The sequence below is a fragment of the Tyto alba genome, unplaced genomic scaffold, assembly GCF_018691265.1.
Source record: "Tyto alba isolate M040663 unplaced genomic scaffold, T.alba_DEE_v4.0 Super-Scaffold_1, whole genome shotgun sequence".
Taxonomy (NCBI): Eukaryota; Metazoa; Chordata; class Aves; order Strigiformes; family Tytonidae; genus Tyto; species Tyto alba.
The window spans coordinates 37,245,023-37,267,406 of NW_024881261.1; the positions used below are offsets into that span (position 1 = coordinate 37,245,023).

The 22,384-nt window shown below is 53.5% G+C and overlaps 1 protein-coding gene across 2 annotated transcripts in view; it reads right to left on the bottom strand.

Annotated features, from left to right (window-relative positions):
- LOC104359722 (cadherin-23) overlaps positions 1 to 22,384 on the bottom strand; it is a 167,077-nt gene that overhangs the window by 61,944 nt on the left and 82,749 nt on the right. For both annotated transcript variants that reach the window (XM_042793017.1, XM_032992378.2), the window contains exons 11-16: positions 5,782 to 5,846; positions 4,986 to 5,223; positions 4,224 to 4,329; positions 3,715 to 3,842; positions 519 to 591; positions 108 to 224 (exon numbers count right to left, since the gene is read on the bottom strand). In XM_042793017.1, the coding sequence (XP_042648951.1) occupies positions 108 to 224; positions 519 to 591; positions 3,715 to 3,842; positions 4,224 to 4,329; positions 4,986 to 5,223; positions 5,782 to 5,846 (727 nt within the window). The remainder of the gene's footprint in view (positions 1 to 107; positions 225 to 518; positions 592 to 3,714; positions 3,843 to 4,223; positions 4,330 to 4,985; positions 5,224 to 5,781; positions 5,847 to 22,384) is intronic.

The following is a 22,384-nucleotide window of genomic DNA, read 5'->3' on the forward strand; positions in this document are numbered from 1 at the left end:
GAAGGACGGGGGAAGGAGTGAGGGTGAAAGAGGAAAAACGATGGGGGAGAAAAGCAGGGGAAATTCAGGAGAGGGAACTGAAAGGAAGAGCGTGTACAGAAGCTAACCTGAGCGAGCATTGATCCGAAAATGTGAGGAGCCCTCCAGGGAGTAGATGATTGACTCCTGCCCGTACTCCCTGGATCGGTCCAAGTCCGTGGCATTGAGAAACAGCACCGTGGCTCCTTGGAGGGAAGCAGAACCGAGGGCTGTGATGAGGCATTTGCAGCCCAAAGTGGGTGTCCCCAGCTGCCCTGTCCCCTAACCCACCGCTCCTGCACCCACCCCAAACGGGGCACCTGGACAAAGGGTCCCCTCACCTGCACGGGGCCAAGTCTCCAGGTCCCATGACTATGAAACTCTGTTAGGTCTATGGCTTTTGCCTCCCCCAAAAGCCATCACCAACCCAGTTCTGCCTGTGAGACCCCACCCCGGGCCCTTCTGATAGCCTGAAGAAGGAACAGGGGCATGCTCCGTACCTGCCATAATGTCCTCCACGACAGTTATCATATAGGAGGGCTTGCTGAACGTGGGGGGGTTGTCGTTTTCATCCTGAAACAAAGAGAAGGTTGAAAGGCTGGTTGGGAGAAAGGCAAGATGGTCAAGCAGCCACAAAAGCCTGGTACTGGCATGCTCCTGCCCAACTGCATCTCAAAAACGTGACCAGCTCAAGGCATCAGCGTGGGGAAGCTGGCCTTATGGGCAAGGCACCGGAGGTGTGAGTACCCAGATTCACTGCAGAAACAGCTGAAGTTAAAGTAAGTCAGCTGCCAGTGATTTTGCTGAGCCAGACAGTGAGGACAATACTGACTATCTCATCGTCCCATTGTCCAGTGGCTCAGCACTCCAGGTCACCTCGGCCATGATGCCACCAGGCAAACTGGGCTGGCCAGGGCAGCTGCTCAGCTTTTGCTGCCTTTGCTTAAGTGGAGGAATGCTGGAGGTGTTTGCAGACCAAGCAGCTACAGCATTTTCAGGGGAGGAAGCTGGTTTGCATAACATGTTCCCTCCAAGACTGTCTCTGCCAGCGACTACGGCCAGCCTGGTGAAACCAGGCAGGAGCAATTGCTCGAAACATCCCTCCAAACAGATTTCGGACAAGTTTAAAGCTCCCCCAGGGGGGCTTTAAATACTGTTTAAACATTGTTAAGAATCTGCCTTAAATGAACCAAACCCAACCGCTCATGGAGGGAAGGAGGGAGCTACCAGGACATTAAAACACCGTTATGGACTTCGCTGCTTCCCTGGGGCTGCTCTGCAGATGTTTTCTACCTGGAGGCTGCTGATGGACCTGCAGGCTCAGCTGCTCCTGCTGCCACTGAACTTGATATTTGAGGCAATTTCACATGCCAACGATGCCCATCGTACTGCAATTAAATTACCCTCCTCTGCTCTTGTTGCTGGAAGCAGGTGGTCTTTAATCAGCCTTTGCATCACTCAGCTTTCATCACACCTCCTCCGAGGGTAGTAAGGAAATTGCCGGATGCCCCGGGGTGCTGTCCTCACCATCCCTCCTCCTCCTCACAGAGCCGGGTTGGGGACATCACCCCAGGGCAAACCCTGGAGGTCTGGGCAGGTTAAAGGCAAAGGAAGTGGAGAGGCCGAGCACGCATCCACATGCCACCTGCAGCTGGACCTGGGCAAGCTGCGCCGTGGTTCAGGCTGGATGGACGCAAGCCGGAGCAGACGTCACGCCGTTCCGTTAGTGGTCCTGAGTTCATCAGGCCATGCTCAGCACCGCCACGGCCCGGCAAGCCAGCTCTCGGGGCTGCAGGGCCATGCTCCTGGCCGGCTTTCCATCTGGCTGGAGCTGGCATCCACCTGCCCGCCGGGCGGCATGTGGCTTTTCTACTTGAGAAGGACATTTCCCACCCCAAAGCTCCCTGCTGCAAACCTCCCCGCGTGCCTCCCGCGGCACCCGCAGCGATGCCAGGCAGGAGCTGGCACCGCTTCCTCCCCTCCCATGGGAGAGGCCATCCAGCTAAGCAAACAGCTCCCCACGTTCCCCTGACCCTCAGCCTTCCTCCCTACATCCTCACCCTCAGACAGCTACCATATCACCTGCAGGGGTGCCGAGAACCACAGCTGCTCGCACTAAGCACACAACCCCCCCTTTTCTTCCAGACAGACGCATGCTATAAGTCGCTGGCTCGTCGCCCCGATCGGGGCGTCAGTGGCAGGGAGCGAGGCAGAAACTTATTAGCGGTGATATTTCCCCGGATCCTGGCATGGCACGCGCGCGCGCGCGCTATTAGTTCTGATTCGGCAGCTCCCTCTACAAAAGCGTATTGTCCCCTAATGGGAAATCTACAAGGCGAGTTTGACTTCTTTATTAAAAACCAACAACCAAAGGATGAAAAAAAATTACCTCCCTCCACACTCGCTCTCATTCTGCCTTTGCACGGCTCTTGTTCCTCAAGTGCTGTCGTGAAATTTTCTCCTCCTCATTTTCTTCCTATTTTCTGCCTTTTTTTTTTCCCTGTCTTTTTCCAGTTGAGAGAAAAGCCCTTTGGCTGAGAGTGGGAAAAGTGACAGCTACTTAAAACCCACCAGTGTGCAGACTCAACCCGGAGGAGATGACCCACTGAAGTGTGGTCTTTGGAAAGAGGTGTTTATGCTGTCTATAGCACAGTGTGGGAAAGATGTATTTAGCCACTACTAACCCCCCTCAGCACTGCCTTATTCCCCCTCTCCTGAGCACAGTGAGGGAGCTGGAGGAGAGGCCTGCTCATAAGACTTCATTCCCATCCTATGGCACCGTGGACTTCATCATCTTCGCCTTCCCAGACTGACACTGCCACCAGCCTGGCTTAGATCCCATCACTGCGAGACTGACGGGTTATCAAGCAAACTGTCTCCACTGCTGATACCTCCCAACAGACGTCTTCAAACCACAACGTGCCTCAAAGTGACAGTCCGATCTAATCTGCCCAGGGAATGCTGCGATGCTTTACTTCTCCCAGCAGCTACCCCTCCTCGAGGGGGTTTGCACCTATGCCGGTGCGTGAGATGCATGGCAAAGCCCATAGCCCAGCCAGGACAGCCGGTGTTGGGGAGATAAAGAAGCAAGTGTCTATGATTCATTCAAGGACTGATAATTTCTGACACTACATGTGCTAACGCATAGCCAAGCTCTCTCCTCTGCATCTGAGCTGCAGCGAGTGCCTCTGGCTACAGGCATGGAGAGCATCCCAGCCAGGAGGTCCCTGTGAGCGGAGAGAAGGGCTCACCAGGTGCTCAGTGAACCTCCCCAGGCAAAAACAAGGGCAGGGGGTCGTTCTCCACCCTGTCCCCAGCTCTGCTCCTCACCCCCTGGTTAGCTGTGGCTCCTACCACGCCACTTCCAGTGGCTTCCCTGTGCGTGGTGCACGGCTGCGGACAGGGAGGAGGTGCGTGGGGTCAGGACAGCCCGTCTGTGCGTGGTGACACCCCCCTCAGAGACACTCTCACTCACCCTCCATCACTCAGACTTTACCAAACGTCAGGGACAGTGTTTCTTTAACCAATATGTATGACACATATGTACGTGAGACATATATGACATATTTATCTATGAGACACATGTAATTGCAATCCCCGGGTGGGACAGTCTAGCTGAGTTATTGGGGAATTAATGTCACTGCTATGGAGTAACTGCAGGGAAACCACCACAGGATCACTGGGTGCTGTACTTACAAACACCTCGATGGTGACGGGGACGGTGCTGTTGAGCGGTGGGTTGCCGGCATCCTTGGCCATCACAGTTAGGTAAATGACCCCGTTGTCCAGCTGCTCGTAGTCCAGGGGGTGGTTCACGCTGATCACTGAAAGGATGCAAAGCGGGGCGGTCAGGGGAACGTTCACACACCAAGGAGGACCCAGGTGGCCCATCCACACCACCTCCCCAGGGCCAACAGTGCCTGCTCGAGGTGGCAGCGCCCCGAAAACACAAGCACAGGGCATTACTGAGCTCCTTGCACAGGCGTAACCCAAAGCGAGCCACACGCCCACAGAAACACAGCTCTGCAGCAGCTCGGCTCAAGCCCTGCTGCAAAGGAGCATGCTGCTGGGGAGGTCCGGACAAGCAGAGGAGATGCTGGAACAGCTTTTTAAAGCTTGCTGACATGGTCGCTTGCAGGAGTGCGAGTGCAGCCCGAGCTGCTGCTGCTTGCCAGGGGCACCACGATCCCAGGACAAGTGCTTACCTCCGTACCCTTCTGACACCGTGATGTCAAAGTACTCGCGGAAGGCAGACGCCTCCACGATGCTGTACGTGATCTGGTTGTTTGGAGGGGAGTCCTCGTCAGTTGCCTAGAGCGTGATCAGAGGGAGTAAATGAGCAGGGGAGCTGTGCTGGCGTCGTGCAGCGGGAGAGAGCCGAGGGGACGGGAGGTGCAGGCTGGGCGCAGGGAGAGTGGAAAAGTGATGGAGGAAGATGCACTCCTCAGGGGTCCCGAGGAGGCTTGTAAACCAGCCTCTCCTCCAAATCCGGCCTCCCAGGAAGGACTCACTGGGTCCCCCACTCCTGCCTCCCTGCAGCACTCACCCAGCCTGGCCCCACAGAGGGAAAGTAGTGTTTTTGCATCATAGCAAAGTTTATTCTTGTGCTGAAGGAGCGAACAATCTCCCCTATCTGCCTTCCCTCCACAGCAGAGGCGTAGAGCTCCATCAACAGAGCACCTTCCACTCGGTGCCTGCTGACTTTATTGAGAAGGGCAAGGCGACACGGAGGCAGCGCCTCTGCCCTGGGAGAAGCCCCAGGACCTGGGGGTGCTGTATAGGCGTGGGATGTATAGGAGAGGAGAGGAGGAGGGAGGCAGCCCACGGCTGCAGCACCACCCAGTTGCACTTTGCGGTAAAGCACGAAGGATTTCTCAGGAGGACGGCAGCAGGGGTGGACAGGAACCTAACCCGCTCGCATGTCCCCACCACGCATCCCGAGCGGAGGAGCAGCTCCGGTCCCTCACCCGGAGCCGGACCACCTGGGAGACGGAGGGCTCGTTCTCCCGCAGGGCCCCCAGGTATGCCTCCTTCTGGAAGGTGGGGACGTTGTCATTGACGTCGAGGATGTTGATCCTGACGCGCCCCGTCGTCTCCTCCCCGCCGCCGTCCCGGGCGATGACGGTCAGGGTGTAGCGCTGCATGATTTCGAAGTCCAGACGAGCTGTCAGGATGATTACACCCGTGTCCTTGTCCAGAGAGAAACTGAGGGGACAAGAAAGGAGGGGGAAAGCCCTGGTGACCACACGCTGGAGATGGAGAGATGGGGTGGCAGCAGCCTGACAGCTAGCACCGCGGTGTGTAAAGTTCATGGCTTTCTTCTGAGGGGTATTAGGTCCCAGAACATCTTTAAGAGCTCGGTGCAGGTGGTGGGGTAGAAGCCCTCAGTGTTGCTCTACAGGCAGAGAAAGTGGGCTCAGAGGCTCCCAGATCCCTTCTGCTGGGCAGCCCCCATGCCTCCCCCAACCACACACCACGAGTGGGTTGCATGCAATGCTCCAGGGCCAGCAACTCTCTGGCAAAAACATTTATCGGTCCCAAGCAACGCTGGTGCCTGTAGGTCCTGATTTAGCAAAGCGATTAAACACGCTGAGCATCAGGCATGTGGTAAAGTTAACTCCCCTCTTTGGGAGACAGCGTAGTGGGATTTTCATAGGGTATCTTGCACATAGGATGTAATAAATGCCCTTAATTGCCTTTGTAGTGAGGTTAGAAGAGGATTTTGAAGAATCAAACTCATGCTGGTGGTTCAGTCACACTTACTGGTCAGGGTCATCGCTGAAAAAATAATTGACTTTCCCATACGTGCCCACATCATTGTCAGTTGCCTGAAAAAAAAAAAAAAGTTAATTAATAAATGAAGGTATTTATGAGAAAATTGCATTACACACACTGGTGAATCCATTACATCCTCTTTACCTCCTCCTACTCAGGTGCCAGTGGGCTAGCAGGAGTGCAGACCTTATGTGCTGCCTTTTATCCCCCCGGGAGATGCGGGGCTGGGGCTGTCTGTGCTCGCCTGGGTTATCCTGTGCATCCCCAACTCGCAGACCACTCTGGGTCACAGCCCTCCATCGACATCTCTCAGCAGCACTTCCAAAAACTTTGGCATGGAAAATTTTATGTGCACATACTTTCCCTGACATACTAAACTAATCTGGGAAGCACATGTGAAATAAAGGTCTGTTCCGACCCAGACCGGGAACCCAGGAAGTCGTAAAGGTTTTGTGAACCCCTTGGGTTAAATTAAAGTGAAACGACACCAAATGACAGGTTAAAATGTTTTACTTGCGGTAGAAGCAATTTAAACTTGGAAAAGGGTAGTAAGTAATGTGGTCTCTTATTGATAAATCTATAAGAAAGAAAATAAAGGAAAGGAAAGGAGAGAAAGAGAGAGAGTAAAAGAGTCCAGTTCACCACCCAGTTTCCAGCACTTTCTCAGGTCCCGTTATCTTGAGTGGTGGGTGCACCCCCAGTAAAGTTTTCTGTCACCTTTTAAGTTCATCTTTATCAGCTGATTAGCATAGTAGACAGAGAGGCAGGTATTCCACGAGCTCATTCCCATGAGAGATGAGGAAAAGGTGGAACACAGGTTCTGCACGTGCATTGAAGGGGAATGGGGTGCACCGACCCCCTTGCCGATGGAGTCAGTGGTCATGCTTGTCCTCCCAACCTTATTTTTTCCTCAGTTTTTGCTTAGGTCCATCTGGTACTGGTTATTTATCTCTCTTATTTGTCCTTTAACCCGAACATATGGTTTCACTCAGTCCACCTTTCCCTCCTTTGGGTCTTATCTAAGGAATTTGGCAATACAACGGCAAGGGAGTGAAGCCGTGCATCCTTTGATACACTCCACGCTTCCTTGGACAGGGTTCCTTAGACTAATCACAAAGGCCACAGCTTGTCACAAGTTTTCCGTGTCGACGCATGTTTGAAGCATTAATTCCTTCAGTTCCTTACAAGGTCTTCACGGACAATTCTTGCAGCCCCTGTGAAGCCCAAGAGCCAGGACTCTGCACGCACAGCCCTTACCGTTCGTTGCACATTCAAGGCTGACAGTACACCCGGGGCTGCGGGGAGAGAAATAAAAACCTATCCTGCTTCAAAACTCCCCTCCCCAGGCTAAAAAACAGACCTGGGAAAGCAAGAAAAGGGATTTAGACCTTGCTTTCTGCCAGCAGCTCCTGCTGGATAGCCCTTCTGAGGGTGCAACCCCATGGATGGGCTGCTGCCTCTCGGGATGCAGCGGTGCCGGCTCCCAGCCAAGCTGCTGGGCTGGACGCACGTCCACCACCGCCAGCTGCCGAGTGGGCTGGGGTGGGCTGGTCACGGGTGAGCAACCAGCACCTTCCGGGGAAGGTGCGCGAAACGCAGCGTGTCAGCTCTGGATGAGCAAGGCAAGATTTATGCATGTTTTAAAGTCTTTCCTCTAATGAATATATAAAATATGCATGAGCGGCAGCAGGAAAAAGGAGCAGAAAATTTTATTTTTAGGTGAGGAAAGTGGAATGCAAGCCCCAAAATATCCTTCTTCACCCCCAGTATATTTTCTAAATTGAGTCCTGTCTGGATTACTTAGACACCAACAGGCCTGTGAAAAAGCAGGGTCAAAGACACATTTTATGTCCAGATACCATCAAAAGGCTGTATTTTAGGACTGGCACGGAACACAACCCATTCCTGAAACCTCCCTGATTTATCGATGGCCTTGATTACCCTTGACAGCAGAGTAGGAGCTTGAGCACATCAAACCACTTTACCCCTGTGTGCTGCTTACCTGACACACCATGGGGTGGCAGAGAGAAAAAGGCATGAAAACTAACGAGGTTTAATTAATTTTTTTTCTCCCCAAAGGCTTCCCCAGCTCAAGTGGTAATTTATAGAATCACAGCTAGATTTGGGTTGGAAGGGACCTTAAAGCCCATCTAGTTCCCACCTCCCCGTCATGGGCAGGGACCCCTTTCCCCCAGCCCAGGGGGCTCCCAGCCCTGTCCAACCTGGCCTTGAACCCTTCCAGGGAGGGGGCAGCCACAGCTGCTCTGGGCACCCTGGGCCAGCGCCTCACCACCTGCACAGGGAACAATTTCTTCCTTATGTTTCTTCTAATCTAAATCTGCCCTCTTTCAGTTTAAAACCGTTACCCCTCATCCTACCACTTAACTCCCTAAAAAAGAGTCCCTCCCCCCCTCTCCTGTCCCCCCTTTAAGCCCTGGGAGGCCGCTCGAAGGGCTCCCCGGAGCCTTCTCTTCTCCAGGCTGACCCCCCCCAACTCTCTCAGCCCGGCCCCCCAGGGGAGCTGCTCCAGCCCCCCCAGCATCTCCGTGGCCTCCTCTGGCCCCGCTCGAGCAGCTCCGGGTCCTTCTGCTGTTGGGGGCCCCCGAGCTGGCCCCAGCACTGCAGGGGGGTCTCCCCAGAGCGGAGCAGAGGGGGAGAATCCCCCCCCTGGCCCTGCTGCCCCCCCTGCTCTGGCTGCAGCCCAGGGCACGGGTGGGTTCTGGGCTGCCAGCGCACAGGGCTGCCTCACGGGCAGTTTTCCCCCCACCAACCCCCCCAGCCCCTCTCCTTGGGGCTGCTCTCCAGCCACTCCTCGAGGGCCCAGCCTGGGTTTGTGCTGGGGATTGCCCCGACCCACGGGCAGGACCTTGCCCTTGGCCTTGTTGAACTCCATGAGGTTTGCCCGGGCCCCCCTCTCCAGCCTGCCCAGGTCCCTCTGGGTGCCATCCCTGCCCTCCCGCGTGTCCCCCACCACACAGCTCGGGGTTGTCAGTGAACTTGCTGAGGGTGCATCGATCCCACTGTCCGTGTCACCATCAAAGATGTTAAACAGCGCTGGTACCAACACCAATTCCTGCTGCTTTACACCAGCCGAAGGGTGCACTGGTGGAGCCAGCCTTTCAGACCTACTAATTTTCCCAGTTTTCCTCTCCACTGCTAAGTTGCAATTTACTCTTCATACGCATTGCAATTGCGTTCAGCAAAATGGAACAAACCTACCAAAATCTGCCAGGAGAGATGCCTGCTGAGTGAATGGTACCTGCTCCTGGAGGGCCAAGCCCCCTCTGCAGTGCATCTTACTCCTTATAGGACACCAGGGATGACATCTATGAAGGTGCCCCATCCTAGCCAGAGCCTGGCTGCTCTTCTGAATGGAAACATCTGGCGAGGAGGTGGGTTAATCTACTGCCTGCCCACCCCAGCTTCCCTCAGGAAATTAATAATGGTATTAGTTCCCCATCCTAACACCTGCTACCAGCCCGGGTGGCTGCGAGTTGCAGCGGCAAACCCCCAAAGAGCAGCCAGGGCTGGCCAACAAGAGCCCTGGGTCCTCTTTCCCCAAAATCCATGAGTGCTTTGAGCATCCTCTGCGTCACCTGGTACAAGATGGTCCTCAACCTCCCAGCTATTACTTCTGTGCCCACGACCTCTGAACCCCTAGGACCCATTAATCCCTAAGTGCCTGGTGTGAGTGCAGATCCCAGAAAGACATTTTCCATGTACCTGGATTGGCTGGTGATGAGACAATGATTTACAGGGGGCCTGACAGTGCCACAAAGTGCAGGCAAAACTAATTCCCTTCATTTGGCCCCATACAATTGCACTTGTAAGTGCTTACTGTGGTGACAGACAACACTGGGGAAGTGTAATTTTCTTCTGCCGGGGAAAAAAAAATATAGGGAAGGACGAAGGTTAGAAGAAGGTTAGCACAGAGCTGCTTGGCATGGGAAGTGGTGGGGCCCTGGGGAGCTGAGCCAGAAGGGTGGGCTGGACCCTGAGCTGTGGTGATGCTGGGCCAGCCAAAACTGCCAGCAAGGCAAAGTGACCCACTCATGAGGAGCCAGGAGGCCGGGCAGCCTAACTCTGCCCCGTATACCACCTCATCAGCCGGGCTAATTAATTACCCTGATTTACACCAGGGGAGGTGGAAGGTGATGCCTGCTTAATGGCTTTCCTGGCAACTGAACATCATGGACATAATGCAGGGCAACGGAGCAGGTTACTTGAACGTGACAGGGAATATGCAAAAAGCAAAACCCTTCACGTTCAGCATATTTAATTTTCGCTCTACGCTCATTTATGCATTACCAAATGTTTTCTCTCTGAGAGTAAAAAAGATGCTCAGATGCTCAAACCCCTGTGGAGGCGACATGCACCCCCTTTGCAAAGCAATCCCAAGGGCACCCAGGGAGCAGAATACCCCAAATCCCACTGAGCCGATGCCTTTGCAGCGCTTTTCGCAACCCCTGGGTACCAGCTGTTTTCCTGCAGCTCGCCCCCCTCACCCACTGGTCCCCCCCAACCCCTCAGCATGCACGCATCCATCCCTGCAGCCGGGGGAGGAAGGCATCTGGCTGGAAGTTTCCCGGGGTTCCACCTGGAGAAGCAATCAAATGGCTTTCACAGCTGCTCCTCTCCTGCCCAGAATATTAAAGCGGGATTTGCCCACTAGAGCCTGCAAAAGGGCAGGATGAAAACACGGGTCCACATCTGTACTTTTATGAGCTGTCACCGGTGCAGCCCATTTCTAAAAAAAACCCCATTTGCACAGCTAAACTCGGAGAGAGCGGCAAGAAGAGGAAGGCTGGATAACCCACAGGATTAATTTACTGAGCTGCAGCACGATGTGGGCACCCAGCATGTGAATCACAGGTGCACAAAAATACCCACAGCCCAGCTCTCCATCCGTCTCCATGCCCCAAGCACAAATATTTCAGACATCTCCCTTTCGTCCCACCAAGGGCCATCACATCCATCCTTGCCCACCAGCTCACAGGCCAGCAGAGCCAGAGGCAAAAGTGAGGAGCCGGCGAGCGGTTCTGCTCTTGTGGGCAAATCTGCAGGAAAGGGCATGTCGTCCAATTTGTTCGGGAAACAATAGCAATGTTTGACATGTCATCAGGATTGATGGAGCAGAAATTTACATGGGAGAATTCAGTTTTAAACAGCTCCACGGAGCTTCGCCGGTAATGGTTTCGACATCCATCATCCGCTGAGCCCCACTCAATGACGCCTTAAACTGCCCGAGATTAACTCTACTCACAGCAGCTTCAGGGAGCAAGGGAGGAGGAGTGGGGAAGAGTTTAAAGAGCCAAGAAGAGCCTTTCAGGGCAGCGTGGATCCCCTGTGGAGCCCCTGGGATGGCAGTCGTCCCCCCAAACCTGGTGAATAGGGATGAGCTAAAGGTTGATCGCAGGGGTGAGCGAAGTGCGTTGGAAGGATGACTCCTTGCTGTCTGGATGAGGTGGGCTACCATGTCCTGCCTGCCTGCAGTTGGCTTGGCCAGCACCAAGGGAGCCAAATCCTCCCCACCTTTCCATCTGTGCAGGGCTGCTGGAGCGGGTCCCAGCTTGGTTTGCTCTCATTCACCCTCTTTGTTTTCCCTCCCCTACCTTACATGCAGAAACCAGGAAATAAAAATTGATGGGGAGCAAATTGCTTTGGCCAGAAGCTCTCTGCTTAAAAGAGTTGTAGGAGGAAAGCAATTATCAAATGTCAAAAAGCTGTCAGGGTACTGGAGTGACCGGCTGTGAGTCTTGTCCTGCTGCTCCCCTGGCCATGCTGGGTGGGCAGCAGGGACACCAAGCCACCGCCACTCCAGCAAGACCCAGGGCTTGGACCATGGGAGAAAGCAAACGGAAGGAGGATTCGGATCTGCTTCCTACTTTTTTTCCAGTTTTCTAGGAAAATGAGGCAGAGGCAGTTGCCCCTTGGGGCAGATTGGGCAGCCACGGGCTTTTCAACGCAGGGTAAGGAGCCATGCCCTGTCATCAAATCAATTTTCTGAGCCACTTAAATCTGCATGTTTTAAACAGCAATCACCCCTTCTTAAATGCAACCTATTGCAATCTTCAGGTCCCGGGGGATTATCAGCAAACCTGTGGTATCCACCCGTATTGGGATTTGATTTGCGATTTGGGGGAGAGAAACACGAAGGGCCAAGAGCTTCCACGAGAAGCAATCGCCGGGCTGCAAAACCGCATCAAGAAAGCCAGTGGAAAACCTACTTAAAGGCATTAGACCCTTCCCAGACAGAAAACAGCTCTTTCCCAGGCCTTTAAAGGGCAGCTGCCCGGCGGGAGGCAGCAATCAGGGGTGAGCGGAGCTGGCGGCTGGCCGGCACCGGAGCCCAGCGGCGTGATTAGCCGGGAAGGAGGGAGGCGGGGGGTGGGAACCGGAGTGATGCTGGGGTACCGCCGCCTTCCCCAGCAGCTCCAGACCCCGCGCCGAGCCGGAGCTCAATCCCCGCTAAGGACCCCAGAGGGCTGCGCTGAACCTGGCTGGGGGGTGTGTGTGGTGGGGGGGGGTGGGGGGGTGGGGGTGGAAAAATAGCCAATCAACCCCCCTGGGAATTGCAGAGCTTTCCCCCCACCTCTTCTGCCAGCCAACCGGGGGAAAAACAACAGCCTCCTTGATTGTGTTTTATAACAGCAGGCCCTGCAACATCAGCTCCTTGTGAGCGAGGTTAACACTTGCCTGGGCAGCCTTGATTTAGCGGGAAGTTATTTACTGTAGCCGGGCTGTTGCAGTGGCTGGAGGCTGGGGTTTAAAATGCGAGCCGACGGTAGACAACCCTTGAGCGAGAGACACAGACATCTTGAGCGCTCATTTCCACTGCACAAGGTGACACCAAGACCGTACAGACGCCCACCTCGGTGGGTTTTACTGGAGCTCTGTGCTGGAGCTGGGCACAAGTACTCCACTAATGAACCGTATTGGTTTCATATTCTCCTGTTGTCCACCTAAATGGCAAGCGGCACATCTGATAGATTAAATAACCACACAATTGCCTGGCTTGACATCTCAATCACTTTGCTGTTGGGTCTCTAATGAATTTTACAGCCCAGCAAAATGGAAGAAATTAAGGTCAAAGTCCGATGGAGGAAATATAAATCCCCAATGATCTCTGAAGTATTCGCAAGAGCTCCTGGAAGCCAGTCACGCCTCCCACCTCTGCAACTCCATTTCATCCAGGTGACGAGCATCATCTGGGGCACAGCAGGGAGAGGGGGGACAAAAGCAAAGAGGGAGGGAAGAACTGAACTGGTCCTTGCCTGGAGATGGACACGAATATATTGCATCCCGGCCCGGAGAAAGGGAATGGCAATGCCCAACCTTTGTCCAGCAAGAATGAAGAAAATTCCCCCTGAAACTGGATGCAGCCCGTGGTTGCTCCAAGTGTGAAGCAAACCCAGCTGGCGAGCAGGCTTTTCAGTTTGTCAGCAAGGGGTAGCAAGCCCAAAACACATCCCTTCCAGGCAGAGGCATTCCCAGAGAGAGCAACGGGGTGCTAATTGTTCAGCTCAAGGAAAACTGTAGTCCAGAAGCCATAGGCTGAGCTCTAGCAAGGCAACATTCTCGCTCCCCAGAAGCTGGAAACTACACCTGAGTCACAGAGAGCAAGCAGCCACTTCTCGAGGGTGTTTTAGGGGCTGGGGAGCCTTAGCTTTAGTCCTGTGACTGGAGATACCGAAAGAGTTTTGGCTACAGGACAGAGCAGCCAGCCATGGGAAGATGAAGCAGAGCCTATGGCTCGAGGGAGAAGTGGCCTCAAGATGGTGTGACCAGTCTTGGGAGGTTAATTTACACATCTCATAGCTCTGAAATGCCCACTTTAAGTAAATTAGCCTCCCCTTAAACACCCCGACAGCAGCTCGCCAGCAGCGTGAGGGGCTGCACAGGGCCACCTGCCCACCGGGTGACATTGCCGCTGTCACGGCGCCGCTTCAGCTAACGGCACCCACTGGGTGCCGATTCGCACGGGAGCTCTTTGCTCGAGAAACAGAGCCCCGGCTGCTTTGGGAGAGATGCGGGTGATAGGGGCACAGCTTGGAAACCACCTTAAAATCCCAGGAGCAGTGGCTCTGTTGGAGCTTTGCGGGTAGGAAAGCATGAGGGAGCTGCTCCTGGCTCAGAGGTGCCGAGCCTGGGGGAAGGACATATCGAGGTGAAGACGGCAATTGCCCCGGCGGGACTGTTGAGAAGGACGTGTGAAAGCAGGCTGTTTGCACGGCAGCAAGTGCCACCTTGGGAAACATTCTTCTCCCTTCATCTCCCAAATCACCAGCCAAAGCCAGCAGCAAGGGAAAACCACCCAACCCTGTCTCCTACTGGGAACACTGGGAAGCGTGGGGGTATCCTGCTGCCCAGCTTGTGCTTTGCAGGATGTAATTTGGACAGGAACAGGTCTGCATTTGCTCCATGGTTTTCCTTCTCATCTCACAGGCTGGATTGGCTATTTTTTTTTTTTGGGGGGGGGGGTGGATGTGCGTGTATTTGTGTGTGTTGTGATTGTTTTTTCCACCCTCCCCCCCACACCTCTGCACTTTAGCTGTGCATTTATCCTGACAGCTCCATCAGGACAGGGAGCGTCTGCAAAAGCTGCAATAAGTGTCTCTCTCCTCAGCGCTCAGGCTGTCATGATTCCTATTCCACCCCATTTCAGTCTTACGGATTGATATTTAGATTAAAGAGATAAACACAGCCAAAGAGCACTGGGCCCTGACAGAAAGACGAGGACTTCAGATCCGTCAATCATGCTGCTACCTGGTAACTCCCTCCTCTCCTTCCCTTTATTTATAGAGCTGGATTGATAAGAATATTTAACAGGAACAAGGAGTGCAAGTATATATATATATATATATATATTTTTTTTTTTTTTTTAAAAAAAAAAAAAAAAAAGAGAAGCACGCAGGAGGAAGACAAGCCATTCATGTTTAACTTTCCAGGCAATTTGGAATTGTCTGCTTTGATTATTTAACTATTTACTGTTTCTTGTATTTGCACTTTTCCTCTCCTCTTGCAGATAAAGGATTCAATTTTCTTTTAAGCGGTGAGGAAATTGAAAGAGATTTTGTTCTGTTTAAGCATAGCTGGAGTCAGAGCACCCGGGGGGATTGAGAACAACAAGATCAATTAAGATGCTAAACAGGGAGGGCAAGCTGTGTGGGCCAGGGGAGGGGAGAAGGGCTGGAAGGAGGGATGAAGTCCAGGCTTGGAGGACATCAGAAATGTCCAACTGGGAGTCCTGCTCCTTCCCCAGCCTCCTCGAGCTGCTGCTGAGCCATGCTTTCATATTCCTACTAGTGTCCTGTGAACTCCCTCCTTTCCTAAATGTCCTCTCCTCATGCCTGAGCCCATCCTCCATAACACCCAGCTCACCCTGGATGCTTGACTGGCAGTCCCCCATTACCCCCTCCCTGGTGTTCACCCTCTCCAGCAAGGGCTTTCCGATACATTTTCCATTCACTTTGAGCAGAAAGGATGGAGGCTGACCCGGGAGTCCTTTTCTGCCAGTGTTTGACCATCCTGTACTCCCCAAACCCATGTGGGGAGGCAGAGGAGGCGCAAGCTACTGCTAATTTTGGTAGGTGACTCTGCTGAGCAGGAGACAGACTCAACCCCCTGTCAAAATTTAGAGGGTCAGCCAACTGGGAAAGATTGACATGCCCTGGGCTATCCTCATGGCAGCATCGGGGAATGCTGTCCTACTGACCACTGATGCCCCGGGAGAGGGTAGGCTGCACCATTCTCCGGTCCTAATACTGGGAGAGCACCCCAGGTGCCATGGATGGGGCAGGGGATGGTTTATCTCCTACCTGATTGCCTCCAGAAGCTGAAAGTATGCTCATTCCTGGAATCCTTTTCATCCATTCATTGTTTTCAAAGGTATTTCCCCACCTCACTCCCTGCTCTGACTGGCTACCTTCCTTACTCTGTGCAACCTTCTCAAAACTGGGGGTGACGTAGGCTGTCCCTCAAGGCTGATCCACACAGTCACCATCACCACGTGAGAGAGAAACACAGTGTGGGGGGAGCCCCTTGGCACAGCACCTCGCCAACCAGCAGCTCAAAGCTATTTCTGCCACTGCGTTCACTTTTTCTCCAAGAAAAAGGAGGGGAAAGAAAAGTTTTGGAGAGCGTGTGCCCTTGGCCAAAGGGATGGAGGAATGCAGGGCAGGGTGAGACCTCAAGGCTGCACAAGCAACTGGAGGAAACACCCCAGGTTTGCTAGCAAAGCCCCCTCCCACCCATGTTGGCCACGTGCACTTGGGAGTGGGCCAAACCCAAGGGATGCAACCCTCCTGGGCACCCCAAAGCTGCCCCAGGATCTCTGCAGAGCTCCGGGCCAGGATGCAGGAGCCCAGGGGCCACGGCATCCCCATGCCCCCGCTGAAGTCGCACCAGAGGCAGGCTGACGGCTGATTGAGAAAGCGATTTGCATTTTAAATAGGTGCTTATTGATGTCTGCAACTCTCCTTCCCAGGGTGGGAAAACTACATTATTACTTTCTTGTTGACTGGCGTTTACAGCTGGCTAGAAAGAATGGGAAAGAAAATCAGGCTGGGATCGATTTTCCCGTCCGTGATGCGAGGCCAAAGAGAGATCGAAGAAGCAGAAGAAAACTGACAGCTGGGTGGTAAAGGAGAGAAACTTTGCCAACCAAATTAAAGGTTGCCTTAATGAGGAGAGTAATGGAAGGTTAATTAGTGCATTTACTTCATTAGGCTCTTACTAACAAGGCTTCTCCCAAGGAATTGCAGTGGCGGGGAGGGGAAGATGAGAATCCAGGTGAATGGATGTGTCGGGGATGATCATCAGGGAGGGGACAACCCACGGAGGGCAGAAGAAAAGGACTATTCAGGAATGTGAACTAGAATATATATACATCTAAAATAATATATACATGCACACACATAGATATATATCTAAAAGAATATATAGGCAAATGCATTTGCAAAAAAAAGACAGAGGGACCTTCTCCTTACCCCCTCCGTAAAGTAATCAAAAAAATATAATCTGAAACCCGGGAAAAAAAAGGAAAAGCAGTGTTTTTTAAAGCACAAGACTGTTTTACGGATTCAGATTATCAAACCCCCGAGGGAACATGGTGCTTATTTTACCTGCCTTGCTGCATACCACAAGCTACAAAAAATCATTCCCATGCTGAAATCGATGCCTGATGGTTGAATCAGGTGCCGTAGTTTATAGTCTGAGGTCTGTGGACTGCTGGAGATACTCAGACTATTCCTGAGGGTCTGCAAAAGATAACTGGAAAGCACACCAGTCGTGTGCGTGTGGGACATCTAACAAAGCTCTGAAAAGTCTCAGCAGCCCCTCCAGACTTCTTGAGGGTGGTTTTCCTGGGGAGAAACCCAGCACCATCCCAGCCCAGAAGTATTTCTGAGTAAGGAGGACCCCAAGGCAAGGCAATGAGCATAACCTCACAAGGATGCGGGAGGATAAGGTCCCAGGGAGAAGGCAGTCACTGACTCAGCAAGGATGCGGGACAAATCTCTACACAACCACCCTGGGGAGACATTGATGCTATTTTTAAAGTATGGCTGGCCTGAGAGAGGTGCCTGAACGGGCAGCTGGCTCGTCCGACCTGACCTGAGTAAGGAAAAGCCAGCAGGAGAGCATCAGGAGCTGCAGGGGTTAATGCCTCTGCTGGGAGAGGCTTGTGTGGGGGCTGAAGGTGAGCAGCCAGATTTATCCCCTCCCTGCAGACCCCTCTGCCTCCCTCCTCTTCATCCCAGCCACGTGCCAGGGAGCAGGGGCTGGGAGGGGGCCACGCCGCAGGCTCCCCAGCTCGCTCCTGCTTGCCAGCCAGCTGATGAAGCCCACGGCCACCGATCCCAGTCTGTGCAGCCAAGCCAGACCCGGGCAAATAAAGCGGAGAGGAGGGATCACAGAGCTAGGATTACTTTCCACACTTCCCTGGAGAACCATTTTTCTCCAGACCCTTCAAGGCAAATCAAATGCATTGTTGTGTTAAAAACAAGTTACTCTTGGTTTGTTTGGGCTTTAATGATTTTGGTTATCAGAGCTTTTCAGGAGGACTTCGCCGTGCAGATCTGTAGTGTATGAGGAGCTTAAGGAGACCTCCCACCCCTTAATTCTTACCTCCCGCTGGGTCGTCTTAGGCCCCTTCCCCATTCCTCCAGGTCTAGCAAAAACACAACCACGGAGAGCGAGGCATGTGCCTGCGCTCCCACGCAGGTCCCTGGCTTTTGGGAAGCCGGCACCACGCTGACCCCAGCTCACGGCAGCTGCTGTCAAAGCAGCAGTGTCCAAAGGCAGGTTTGGAGGGGCACGGTGCTCTCTGCACTCAGACCCTGCAGCCTTGTGAGGCAGCAGGACCCGGGCACGCTACCGGCTCAGCGTGACAGGCGCCAACAGACGCTTGCACCTTCCCTGCTCTTCCCAGCCAAGCATCCTCCACCGCGTGTGAAGGGCACGGCTGGTGCCTGAGCCCCAGAGCATCACCGAAAGGACCGGAGGGGGGATGCTGGACTGAACCCCTCCCTGCTCCTCTCCCTGTTGGGGAGAGCTCACTGGATGCTCGTCTGAGTCTTGGTGACCCCAGAAGCAAGACAGTTTTCATAGTTTCTTCCAGCCCAGAAAGTTTCCCAGCTGAAAGCTCCATGCTGTGCCAATGCCTCTCCCCCTCCCCAGGTCTCAGAAGAGCTCCTCATGGCAGCTAACTGGATGAGAGCCCAGGGGTCTGTTTTCAAACCTTCCATGCCTGGGAAAGGAAGGAGCAGAGACCTGAGCACCCAGGCCTGATGCCTGCCCAGCGTCAGTCCTCTTCACAACCGTCTGGCATGGGGGGCCCGAGGCTTTTCTTTCTGCTCCTGTCTCAGCTGATGTGCTACACGAGGGCTTGCAAAGCAGCGATGCTACTCCCTGCTGCCGGCAGTGAGGCAGCGCGGAGCAGGACGGAGAGCAGCAGCAGCATGGAGACACAGACCCGAGGGCTTCTGCTGCTTCTGGGCTCGGGCAGGACTAATGGACTGGCCCCACCAGGTCCTTCCCAGTCCTGGATCTCACCCCCTGCCTCCCGGTGCTCTGTCTCAAAGCAGAGGGCATTCCTTCTGGGTCTCTCCCCTCACTGCCTGCTCCCACACAACTGCTCTTCTCCTGCAGAGGGGATTTGCCCTGGGAACGTCACCATTTAGGACAGACCTTGCTTCACTCAAAGCTTGTCCTGATACTGTTAGACAGTGGTGTGGATGTTGGACCATGCCCTTTTATCTGTCCCTCCTTCATCTGCCTGTTGATTCGTCCCCCTCGGCAACACACTGATCCTCTATCTGGTCTGAGATCCACAGATGTGTCTCTACTCATCCTCTCCTCCTGCTCAGCTGGGAGAGACAGGGCTGGAGATACTCTCTTCTCTCCTGCTCATCTCACCGCAGGAGAAAACCAGTTGTTGACACCTGCTTTGGAAGATGTTTGCTAAACCCATCACAAGCACTGATCATGGCTACAGCTGAACATGGCCATTCATCCACCCTAGCACCGTCCTTCCCCACGGCTTCCCCCAGCCCTGAGCCCTGTGCCCCGTGCTGGAGCTGGATCCCCTGCTCATTGCACCTCTCCAGGGCACAGCTTTCCAGCTCCCTGCTAGTAGGAAAGCCAGTGCCCACCGAAAACCACCAACTGCCCAGGCAGCACTAGGCTGGGGGTGTCAGAGCCCCACTTAATTTAGGGTGCAGTATATGTTCTCGCTGCCTTCCGTTCCTGGAAGGCATGAAGTTATACTGGCTGCCTGCTTGCTCAAGAAGTGTGAAATTCTTTCTTTGACCTTTTCTGTTATGTTATTAAAAGGCTTCATGGCCAGTTGTTTCAGAAAAAAAAAAAAAAAATTTCAATATCTGTTGGTAGCTGGGGCAGAACTTGGTTATATCTTCAGGCTGAGCTCTCACGTCCCTGCTTCGCTCCAGCCTCGCAGAAGGAGCATGTATGGGACCTCTGAGACTCTCCAGCCTGTCTTTCCCCTGCAAGGCAGGGCCTGGGGCAGGGAAAAAGAGAAGTTTGCACGGGGAGAGGCCACCAACAACTGCAGAGGCCCAGACAGCCTGCTCACTCCTCTGTTGGGTTGCGACACACACGTAACTCCAAACTGCAGGGGTTTATGTTCCAGGGCAACATGGGACATTTGACTGGAGTAAGGATCCCTTCACGCCGGTCTCTGCAAAAACAAATACACAAGCCATCTCTGGCTTAAGGGGCTTATCACACGGGTAAAGAGCATGGAGGCAGTAGAGAAGGCTGCCTTTGGGCATACTGCAGGCTCCCTGCACACGGCAGGAGCCATTCCTGTGAAGCCTGGACTCTCCAGATGTTCTCGTGCAAGCAAATGACTACCCAAATCTATATGATAAATACCTTAAATGAACAGAATTAAACAGATGGATGGATGAATGTACGGACAGGGAGACAGAGGGAACACAAAGTAGAGAATACAGGGCAGAAAAACAAAATTTTAGAGGGTGGACAAGGCTGTGCCATGCCAGGGAAGTAACAGAGATTTGCCCAGGCAGCCACAGGGGCGCATATCCGAGCCCACGCATCTCTGGGCAAAGGGAAAGAGGCAGAGAGCGGAAAGCAGGCAGTGGCTCTGGGTCCCTGCTGGCTGCCCGCACTTCGGGTTGTTTTACAGTTGATTTATACGTGTAACAGGCAATGTTTCTCTGCTGTCACTGACATTAGGAGCTGAAATGCTGCAGAGACGAATGGCCATTTGTCACCGCAAATGAAGTCTGCTTGCTCTTTTTTTTTTTTTTTTTTTTTTGCCTTGCCATTTTTGGCTGGCCAAGCAGAGGGCAGTGGGGAAAGGGAGGCAGCCAGGAGGGCGCCTGCTCGGCAGGGTAGGCTCACTGCTCTTTCTGGGTCGTGAAGGAAACCCTTTCCCCTTGCCTACACCCACCTGGCCACGCACAGCCAAGGGGGCTAGCAGGGAAACGGCTTGCTGGAAGATGGGCAACCAGCCCAGGGTCTTCTGGGCTGCTGGGCATAACTTCTCCTCCTTCCCCAGGACATCGAGCTGGGCAGAATACCAGTGTTCTCCCATTGCCTCGGCCCCTGTGGTTTTAGCTGCTCGTCTCCCCGCTGGGAAGGAGCTGCAGGCACTGCTCTGCCCTGCCAGCTGGGCTCGACCATCACCAGCAACGGCTGGTGGGAAGCCATCCGTTGTCCTTCGGCGACTGCTCGCCCAGCCCACACGCTCCCCCGTTCATCTCGATCTCATAAACCTCTTGATTTGTCCTTAGCACCCTGGAAAGCCATCGCCCCTCCAAATGCGTGGCACAAAACCCGCACTTGTTTGCACAAAGGGGCATTTTGCAGCACTGAGCAAGGAGGGAGCCAACAAAAGTCCCCTTCCACGAAGACGTCATTCAGTGGCCACCAAAGAAGCGGGCACTCCATGTGGCTGGCCAGACTTTCTTCAAAAAGCAACCTCTAACCCCTGTGGGGTAATACGCATAGAGAGCTCCCAGGCAAGCGGAGATGAAGGAAGAAAAGGTAGAATTTATTAGCAAGGAAAGCAGACTTTTTGTCTGTGGCACGTGGGACAGTTGGAGAGGCACGGCACAGACGGGCAGCGCCGTGGAAGCGAGCAGAGGGCAGCATCTCGAAAGGCGAGCGGCAGCAGCAGGAGGAGCTGGTACTTTATGAGTGTTGTTAAAAGTTTGGGATCAGCTGGGAGGGCAATCTGGATTTCAGCACTAATTACAACCATTCTGATTTATCATAGAAGATTCAACTCCTGGCATTTTGCGTTCCCTCCGAAATGCTGGCATAGCTGGAAGTTGGGGGAAGAGGAGACGCAGTAACAATCTCATTGTTTAGTGTCTGATGGCCTGACTAGCTAAACATCTGCTTGAAATATTAATAACTGTCAGATGGGAACAGCTCAGGGGCTCTATACAGTTTCACACCATCTGTTTGTAGAGTAAACACACTTACGCACAGGCGCATACACCCAACCCTTTTGTCAGGGCTTTTATTCTCTGGACCAGCACGTCTGTGAGGGTGGGCGACCAGCAGCTCTGTCCTGGGAGAGCAGAGGCAAGGGGGGGGCTGGGAGGGCAGCAAATTCATCTGCAACTAACGACAGCAGTCGTAATGCACCCAAAGTCTAGCAGGGGTTTTGATGCTCCCCTCTTTGATATTTCCTGTCCCAGAGGAGTTTTGCTTCCTATTTTGATTGTTTTCCAGCACAGGGTTTTGTTCTGGTTCTTGCTGTGTCCCACACTGGCACTGACATCAACTGATATCGCCCTTGCTCTCCAGGAGAGGTAGCTTCTTGCCAGGGATTTTGGGTGCTCCCACCACCCCACATGGGATGGATGGGCCCTATGGAAATGTCCCGCTACCGTCACCACCTCTGCTGCACCACCGTTCTGCTGCCAGCCATTTAATACCACGCTCTGCTGAATACAATCATTTCCCTCTTTTTCCACCTTTCACCCTCTTACTGGCTCAGCTGACCTCAGTTTAGTTGAAGAAGATGATGCTTCCAAACAGGGCTGTGAGAAAACCCACCCTGAAAGATAAATGTCAGGTGTTCACTCTCACTGAT